Source organism: Tasmannia lanceolata, unplaced genomic scaffold, assembly GCF_043159265.1.
Source record: "Tasmannia lanceolata isolate RefF3 unplaced genomic scaffold, GAP_Taslan_0.1 ptg000008l, whole genome shotgun sequence".
Taxonomy (NCBI): Eukaryota; Viridiplantae; Streptophyta; class Magnoliopsida; order Canellales; family Winteraceae; genus Tasmannia; species Tasmannia lanceolata.
The window spans coordinates 22,800,894-22,810,752 of NW_027518685.1; the positions used below are offsets into that span (position 1 = coordinate 22,800,894).

At 38.8% G+C, this 9,859-nt stretch overlaps 1 protein-coding gene across 2 annotated transcripts; it reads left to right on the top strand.

The window, feature by feature from the left end:
- Window positions 1–2,137: 2,137 nt before the first annotated feature.
- LOC143884846 (uncharacterized) lies at window positions 2,138–7,786 on the top strand. Of its 2 annotated transcripts, none has more exons than XM_077388664.1 (4): window positions 2,138–2,366; window positions 2,537–2,603; window positions 7,136–7,213; window positions 7,397–7,786. In XM_077388664.1, exons 1-4 carry the CDS (start codon window positions 2,205–2,207, stop codon window positions 7,474–7,476), a joined length of 387 nt encoding a protein of 128 aa, XP_077244779.1. In that variant the 5' UTR covers window positions 2,138–2,204; the 3' UTR covers window positions 7,477–7,786. The 2 variants fall into 2 exon arrangements, with proteins under 2 accessions (XP_077244779.1, XP_077244778.1); XM_077388663.1 differs by having other exon boundaries at window positions 2,140–2,366; window positions 7,124–7,213.
- Window positions 7,787–9,859: the final 2,073 nt, after the last annotated feature.

Genomic DNA, 9,859 nt, shown 5'->3' on the forward strand with positions numbered 1-9,859 from the left:
ATCTAAATCTCCCATTCGTTGGGCACTTGTGTAGGTAGGCTGTGTTCTAAAAGTTTTCTCCGTACAATGATCATAAACCTCAAATTTATGAAGATTTAAAATGAACGGCACAATATAGAAACCTCCACAAATTGGAGGATTATGGTCATCCTACGGAGAAGGTTTTTGGGGCACAACATATCTCCATCGAGGCCCTACAAATGAATGGTTTAGATCAACCAATATATGGGCGGCATATAATATTGCAAACCATTTTAGGCCTTGTTTGTTTGGGATTTTGAGAACTGATTTTCAGTTCACTACTTATTCTTTGGCCATATTTATTTTGGATTATGAGAATCATGTTATTTTAAAACATTACTTGAATGATCTCATTGGATCTTTGGCATTGAAAACAAAGAAAAACTTGAAATTGAATAAGATGGGTTTGTAGTACCTTGTGCCATGGCTTTGCTTTAACGTGTGTAATTCGAGCGATCTTTGTTGCTTTTCCGAGTACGGCGTAGACCCAGAAACGCCCCTTGATACTATGGGAAACCTCTCAAAGTGAACTCTCACTATCTCAATGAGTTCTCAAGTTAATGGTGTGTAGAAAGAGGGACCAAGGATCTCTTTCATGGGCAAAGCTCCCATAGAATTTCTATCATAATGTCCAATTCGTTTGGCTATTTTAATCAAAATATAAAGTGATATTCGAGTCACTTTCTATTCCCAAACATTTCCAAATTCAAGGAAATACCCTATGAACATGAAAGGTTCCTAAACATGTAAGGCCACACTTAAATTCAACAAGTCTAAACATAGCAATCCTTGCTTTCCAAGGATTCTATTGAGTTTATAAACTTTTGTTTGGAAATGTGTTCCCATTAAGGGTGACCCACATTGACTTGCCTCGACAATTAGGGAAGTCTTAGAAGTTTTCTAAAATGGGTTTTTAGGCTAACTAAGAATAACTCTCATTAAGAGTCCTAAAAGTAAAGAGTTTAGTGCAACTAGGAAACTAACCTGTTGCCTCAAAATTAAATACAGGAGTTGCTTATTGGGAGCAACTTTCCCATCAAGAAATTGGATTTATGGTTTTTCTCGAGGGGTCCCGCATCTACCCAGGAAAGCCCGCGTTTTCCATCGATCGAAGCACAAGGCTTGGATAGATCTGAAGGGTACATCATAGTCGAGTTCGTCATGTTCGTGGAGGAGGGTCTTCAATGTTTGGATCACGTGCATCTTCAGCAGCTTTAATCTGATCATCACGGTGGAGGTAACGATTTATTTCCGCTTAAGGTTCATTAAATTTCTAATATTAGGCCCATTATAAATTAAGACCTACACAAAACTCATCAAGAGACATTTTTTTCCTTCTGAACAACTTATAAATGGAGTAAGCAAAGCAAAAAGGAGCTAGGATTTTGCGTGTAGCAAGTTGAATGAAATGACGAAATTCAACGGTATTAAGAAGTTATTAAGAAACAGAGGCGAGCGCATAACGACAAAAACTACTTACACTGACCATTTTGGTCCATGCATTTTGATTATTTTAGCTTCAGCTTCGGTGAAGATGGAAACAAAACATTTCAATTTTTTTGTGACGATTTTAGTGGAAATAAAAAAATATGGTCGAGTATGACTTGCATGATGTTACATATGGGCTCTATTGCATGCCCTAACCATGTCAAAACGTGACAAAGGGAGTAAACATATTTGCCATGCTATGAATCGAGGTTTTAAATTTCATCCGAAATTCGAAATTTTGGATTTCGGTGAAGACCGAAACATAAATTGCTGAAATTTACCAAACTTCGGTCGAAATTTAGGATAAAATATTAATATTTTAATTCTTTACAAAATTTCGGCTGAAATTACCGAAATTTCGGCCCCCAAAACCGACATTTCTAGTCCTTTTACCGAATTTCGGCTGAAATCTCGGTTTCTGTGAGGACTGAAATTACCCCCAAAACCTAAATTTAAAACCATGGTTACGACGTAGTCCTCTTTCTAGTTTTTAAAACATGTTAACAAGGTTTTTGTCCTTAGATAAGCCCATATTAATAAATGGGCTTTACTAGTACTGGGGCTCGAAATTACATAAGCCAGGCCCATGATAAATCACACGTCACTAAGTAATAAGCCCTTGAAGAGTCTTTATAAAAGAGTAGGGAAACAAGGGCAAAAAGGAGCTCTAGGGTTTTGCCGAGTGCAGAGTGAAAATGCCGAAATTCAACGTTATTCAGAAGCAGAGGCGAGCGAATGTCTCTGACAGAAAGCGGGCACTTCACGGAGAAGAAGGCTCTGGAAAGCTCAAGATCAAGGCGCCACCTGTTTCTATATCAGGAAAGCGCAAGAGAAAGCTCTTCAAGAAATGGCGCAGGGTCTAACCATAACCCTAACCCTAACCCTAACCCCTTTTTTGTTTTCTTTTCTCATTCTCTCATTGGCACCCTAACCCTAACCTTTTTTTGGTTTTCTTTTCTCATTCTCTCATTGGCCTCGATAAGTAATGAAAACTCATGCATTTCTCTGTATATCTTTTTTACTTCAGGAACAGAAGGAGGCTGTTCAAAAGGGTCTGATCACCATGGAAGACGTAGAGATGGCAGTAGCCGAAGGTAAGGATTTTCGTTTTTTTTTTTCTTGGCATGTTTCTTTAGCTTATGGTTTTTTTCTCTTCTTCGATTTCTAAATAAGGGGTTGGATTGGAAATTTGAAATTACAATAAGAAGACTGTAATTTTATGCCCAAAATTGTTGTTTCTAGACTAGATATTTATGGGGTATTGGATAAGAAGTTGTTTTTTGTTCTTATTGTTGTTTTTAATAGAACGTTCAGTTCAGTCTATCGGAACTGGAATATTCTTCTGTTTTTCATCTTAACAAGCGTCCAAATACTAGCTGGTTATTAGGTTATATAGTCTTATTAGTTTTCTATGTGATGCAAGTGTTGGATCTGAAACTGGTTCCTGTCCTTGTTGCGAATTTTAGTAGTTCTTGTAGTCTCTCTGTAACTGTTTGCTTCTTAGATTTCACGTATATGAGTGTCCGAATTGCGAGCTAGTTGTTTCTTCTCTGATTTTTATCTTGAGGGTATTATATTGGGAGGTTTTTCTTGCTGCTGGTGTGTTTAGATCAAGAGGTAGCGGGAAGTTAAGTCGTTAGGTAGAGGAAAAAGGTTTGGAGCATGCGTTAAGTCAGAAGTGAGTTTATGGCAAGTCTTAGGTGTAGGCTAGGAAATGGGAAAGGGATTATGTTTTCGTCGGATTTGTGGTTAGGGGAAAGTCCCTTGTGCCATGCTTTCTCGGACCTCTACAATTTGGTTAGGGTAAAGGATAGGAGGTTAAAGTTTCTCAGTGTTGTGAGCACAGTTACCGGAAACGTTATATGCAAGTGGGAAACGCGTTTCTGAAACAGAATTTAAAAGTTGGGGAAGCGCGTGTGAAACGCCTAGGAAACATCTGGGAAACGCATTGAAAAAGTAGGGGAAAGTGGGAAACGCATTTCTGGAACCTGGAAACGCGTTTCCGAATGACTGTTTTTTGTATTTTTGGGAAATATTTTTACCTAATTCAAATTGGTAATTTTTTTCCAACATTTTAAAGTTAACATCTAACCCTAAAATCACTCACCTGTCTCGCTCGAAAAGTCGAAAATCTCTCCCTTGGGAGTTTCATGTACGTTTCAGCCTCGTTTCCCTTAGGTTTCATTTGCATTCCCCTCGCGTTTCCCAAATGTTTCCCAATGCGTTTCCCATGCGATTTTCTATCGCTTTCTATTTCTCGTTTTCCCTTTAATTGTTTCCATTTCACGTTTCACCTCACATATTCGTTTCCCAACATGGTAACTATGGTTATGAGACAGTGGGAAGGGTACTGTGGGTTTGGATCATTCACAAGAATTTGAAAGACTTTGTGTCTACTAGTGGTTTGCAATTATTATTGGTTTTAGAAGTTTTTTCTTTCTTTCCTTAGTATGAGGATGGTAGGGTATTGTTGGCAGCAGCCATTAGAACTTTATTGTTTGTCCTTTCTTCTCAGCTCCTATAAAGAAGGTGAGAAACAGCCCTTTTGGAGGAGGATTCGGTAGTCAGCCATATTTTTCCAGGTTCAATATTTTTGTGGATGGGTATCGATGGGAAGATCAACACAATTGATATGCTGCAAAAGAAAAGTTTCTGGATGACAAACTGGTGTGTTATGTGTAGAAGGGATGAGGGGCATGTGAATATTATCTGTCATTGGTGTGCAATAGTCTTGACATTATGGAATGCTGTGTTGTGGTGGTTTGGTACTCAAATGGGTTTCCATGAAACCATTAAAAAAAAGGGAGTTTCCACAGACACTATTGGAACTTTTTCAAAGTTGGTGGAGACCATTCAAATGAGAAAAAACTATAATTATGTTGTATGTCGTGCTTTGTGCTATCCTATGGACTGTTTGGTAAGAGAGAAATTGACTAATATTCAAATATCAAAGTTGGCCATGAGACTGTCTTCCTTAAGAATTGAAGTTCACTCTTTTGAGTCGGGCTAATGAAGTTTTTAAGGGTATTTTCGTGAAAGAAAATTTTAGGAAATGAAAAGAAACTCTGGCGAACAGCAAAATGAAGAAAAATAGACCGGCACCATGGAAACCACCGCCTCTAGTTGATCAAAGTTGAATTTTGACAGCTGGTTGTCGGGCAATCCCGGTCTAGCGGATGTTGGTGTGGAGATAGTAATGGTAAGATTTTGTGGGAATACTGTGGGCCCATTGTACCTTCGAGGATTCGTCTCACAAGAAATCTCTTCACACAATGGGCCCATTGTTTGCGCTGATTTCAATGAAGCGGAAGCAAAGGCCCTCCTAACCAGTTTACAGATTTTCAATGGCCAGTTTGAAGGTGTTTAAAGGAGACTCCAATAATGCGATCAAATGGGGAGCCAAGAGACACAGGGGTCCATGGCGTTTGGGTCCCATTATCAATGAAATTGGGAATTTATTTAAGGCTAGTGAGCCGTTTATTTTTTTTCACACTTTCAAGGAAGCTAATTGTCTTTCGGACTCCCTAGCAAAAGCATGAGTTAAGCAAAGAGCTGTGTTACACAGATTCTGCTGAATGGACGAAATATCCGTGTCCATCTCGGATTCCAATACTTGCAGGATTCACGGTGACACTTCTAGAGTTCTAGGTATCTTTTATTTGTTTTTTCTGAATACTACTATCAAAGCTTAGCAAAGAGCTATCTGTGTCTGTATCCATGTTATTCTGAAAGGACGAAGTATCCGCGTCGGTCACGTCTTGTATTCCAATACTTCAGGATTCACAGTGTCACTTCTAGGTCTCGAGCAGTGATCGAAATGGATATATTCTTTACTTTTCTTTATATCACAACCGATTTGGGATACCTATTTAGTATTCCATATTCTACCAAGGTGGTTTGATGAAGAAAATGGATTAAAAGGTTAAGGATATAGGTGAAAATCACCATTCTAAAAAAAGGATATTAGTGAAAATCTCGTCAAAATTGGGCTATATATCTACTTTATTCTCACCTCTGGTACTATTGGCTGCAACAAATACTACCCTCTGTTCTTAGTATTAACCCGACTCTTTGGTATTCAAGGCAGCTTATTTAGAGAGTTAGGATAGGACAAAAACTTTGGTGAAGAAATTATCGCGTTTTAGGGGCCGTTTGGATAGCGGATTTTAGAATCTTGGATTTCCTCAAAATCATGGATGGAAGACGAGAGAAGGAGACCGTCTGTCGTTTTCTGTTTTCTTGCCCTTCTTTCCGTCGAGCGAGAGAGTTGGAGATCGCCCCTTTTTCCAGGTTTTAGAAATCTCAGGATGGGGGAGAAATTTCTAAACCCTTCATCTGCAATCTACTTCCCCCACATCTGCACCCTACTTCTTTCAAACTAAAACCTCCATTCTGAAATCCATGTATCCAAACAGGGGTTTAGTGTTTTACTTTTTCAGAGTTTCTCATGTAAGAGGAAGGCCTTCCGAGCTCATTCATCCAACTGAATGCTCTCAAAGTTTGGAAATATATGTTAAGTGATGATTTTGCTATTTTTCCAGCAAGGGGAATGCTCTCTTGTTGTGCCAACCATGTTGACGCATTTAACATGCTGTCGTGATTGGCACATGCAATTGGCCTCTCTGTCATGTCAAAGTGTTGGGAATTTATCTCACTATAAAACTGTGGACCAACAAGGTCAGTGCATCCGACTCAGACTGTGTCCACATGGTTGGGGAACCAAGGTAGCATTCCTTTCCAACAAATCCCCATTTTAAAGTTTATTATTATCACCGTGTGAAGCTACGGATTCCCATTGATATTACAACTGTCTCTAATTCCTTCTGCTGGGGTTCCATGTAAAAGCAAAGATCCCACATTGTAAAAGTGAGTAGATGTGGAAGGGCTTATAAGGACTTGGGCACCCTCTCCTTAACGGCTAGCATTTAAGGGTGAGTTCTACCTGGGTCCCAACAAGTGGTATCAGAGCTGGGGCGTAGTAACCCCGGTGTACCCTTGAGGATGGAGAAAATGGAGAAAATTCCTCGTGGAAGATCTATGTAACCTCGGTGTACCTTCGTGGATGGTGAAATTCTCTCGGAGAAGATCTATTAGTTCCCATGTTTCCGCCGCGTGGAGGGGCGAGATTATCAATGTTGCTTCCGCGTGGAGGGGGAGATTGTTGGGGGTTCCACGCAAAAGCAAAGATCCCACATCAGAAAAGTTAATAGATGTGGATGGGTTAATGAGGACTTGGGCACCCTCCCCTTAACGGCTAGCTTTTAAGGGTGAGTTCTCCCCGGGTCCCAACAATTCGAAATGAATTTTGATGAATATTCTCTTTGCATCAAATCTGTTAACCAAGCCTTAGCGAGCGAGTACACAATGCAATTGAGCTGTTAATTTTTCTCTTTCAGTTGAGTTTATGTTTCTCTTCTGATGTGATGGAAAAAGTTGAGTACTTAAAGCATCTTAATATCTGGACTTCAGTAGGAATTTGACATATTTCGTATATGCATGTTTGATACAAAATTGCGTAATAGGAAGTTATGATAACCTACACTGAACCTATTGTTGGTTTCTGCTGTTAATATTTGTAAATGCTGAGCTGATGTACTCACCCGCTCATGATTAGGGACTTCTCAAGATTCAAACAACAAGAGTCCAATGAAGTTTCACGTGAAGAAGGGTGGAAAGCTTAGAATTAAAAAACTAAAGGGCAAAGGCAAGTTATTCTGTCTAAAATTCCCATATTATGATTGTCACTGTGAAAGTTAAAGTTTATCTTCCCTTGTTTTTTTTTAATCTTTTTTACCTCTTATATTTTAATATTTGCAGGATATTTTAATTTTAATTTATTAAAGAAATTCAACTAGATTTTGTGTCTTTTTGGTCTGACAATCTATAGGTGGTAAGAGCAGAAGAAAATCCTCTAAACCCACCACAGATGCCCCAAATGCCCCGGTGGCAGACGCCATGGTAGAATGAGTGGCGCGGAAAAGCTCTCCTGCAACCTCACAATCAACACAAGGATATATCTATCATTACTAGACCAGTTTTTTTGCCAACAGGAGACCTTTTCCTCTCTTCACTGATGGATCAATCTTACATGGAGATACGAGAGAAGAAAACATGCTAACCGTCTTTAGTATTTGCCTACAAGAACTGGGTCTGAAAGAAACTCGGTTACAAAGAAAGAAAAGGCCATGCTCGTCATCATTCCCTGTAACTTCGAACAGATTTTTGTACTTGTAATTCCATGGATGATAGTAGTTTAGGTCACCTCCATGTTTGAATCTCTTCTTATAGTTTGTGACACTGGGCTTCTATTTTTACTAAACCGACCGGTAAGAACAATAAATAAGCACCACAATAAATTAAGTAAAAAATTTCTTTTGAGATGGTAGTAGGATACTTCTACTAGGAAACTTCTAGTTGAATAAGTTAGATGGTAATAGGGTACTTTTACCAGGAAACTAACTTCCTTTGTAATAGGAAACTTCCACTTGAATAAGTTAGATAATATTAGAATACTTTTACTATTTAATTCTTTTTTGGTAGGTAAGCTGGGGTTTGCGGTGGACTTTTTAATTTGTTTTATGAGGTTTAGTTAGAAGTCTTCATAAAAAAAAGACCTTCAATTCATCATGATACACTTCCAAATTAGAAAGGGAAATGATATCAGTACAACCATGTTTTGATAACTGCACTAACTCCTCGTCTTTTATTATTTAAGGAGCTGTCAAAGGTTATTGTAGTTCTCAAAAAGCTCTCACAAGCCAATTTTTTTTTTATAAAAAAGACGAGTTGAGTTTGTGTCATTATTAAAACATTGTATTGCAAAAATCAAGTGGCCATTAGAAATGGTATTAAAAAAAAAGACGAGTTGAGTTTGTGTCATTATTAAAACATGGTAGTGCAAAAATCAAGTGGCCATTAGAAATGGTATTCTATTTCTTTACTTAGTTAAAGACTTCAGTCTAATATAATGTGTAGTATCTGTTCTTATCAGTTTAATATATGGTAGGTATCAAAAAAATAAAATAAAAAAGACTTGAGTCTACGTGAGAAGTTTATATAAAGTAGTCGTGGGCGTGCGTGAGTTTGAAAATATTGCATCCGAGTCTTTTTGAGAAGGGAATCTCGGGGTGCAGTAGAAAATCATTTATTAAGATTTTCTAGGTAGAAAATAATTTCTTTAGAGGGCCCACCCACGAGACCATCACTGGTACGGTTAGCGCGTTAAAAGAACTTTGTGAAAGGCGGCTTTGTGTATCATTTGGGCCCCACACGCTTCCACCACCAACCAAAGCATGCATTCATTACCTCCACAAAGAGAAAAGTACGGAATGTGGGCACATGCTTTGAGAATTTATGGATTTTGGGTACTTTTAAAACAAGAATGAAACACGGGTGAAAATTGGGTGGTAAAAAGACCCTGATACCCTTATGGAATCGACAGTCATCATTTTTCATTACTGCCTATTAAATTGGCACGTTTCACGAGGCTTCTTTTGGTTCGTTTGAAACTTTAAATGTGTATTTGAACCGACAGAACTTGGTTTCATTTCTATCTTGGCTGTCGGAAATAACTTGAGATGGATGGATGCTTGTCACGTGTTGGAAAACTTTTTGGAACGCTGCCAACCTAAAGTCAATCATTATTTTTTCTCGTTTATCTTTTGGCTTAGAACGGTAACGTTATTGAATACGTATCTTTTGGCTTAGAACGGTGACTTTATTGAATATTTTATTCTTTCTTACGTCTTTTTTGGCTGACAACGCCGCCGGATTCTAGAGTATGCCGCTAGAATATCAAGTACGCGAAACACCCATCGTTTAAAGATATCAAATACGCCGCCAGAATATAGAGTACGCTGTTGAATTTTCTGAGTTCAAACATGTGTTCCAAACATATAGAGTACGCCGCCGGAATATTAAGGGGTACACCGGCGGAAATAGGGTGGAAGCTGAAATAGGGTGTACGCCGGCGGAAATAATGGGTAGCGAGCGGATTCTAGTACGCCGCCGAAATATCAAGTACGCTGGCGGATTTTTTGGGTTCTAACATGTGTTCCAAAAGTATCGAGTACGCCGCCGGAATATCAAGGGGTACGCTAGCGGAAATAAGGTGTAAGCAAAAATAATGGATACGTCGGCGGAATCTCATACAGAGAGGTGGTATTATTAAAAGATGCCATCGTTCCATATAAAGGCGCCAACGTTTCAAAATGTTTTTCAACACATGTCAAGCATCACCCGTCTCCAGTTATTTCCGACGGCCAAGATAGAAACGAACCTAAGGTTCTGTCGGTTCAAGGAGGACTATGTCGTTGTCATAAGGGTATCAAGGTCTTTTTATCACCCGATT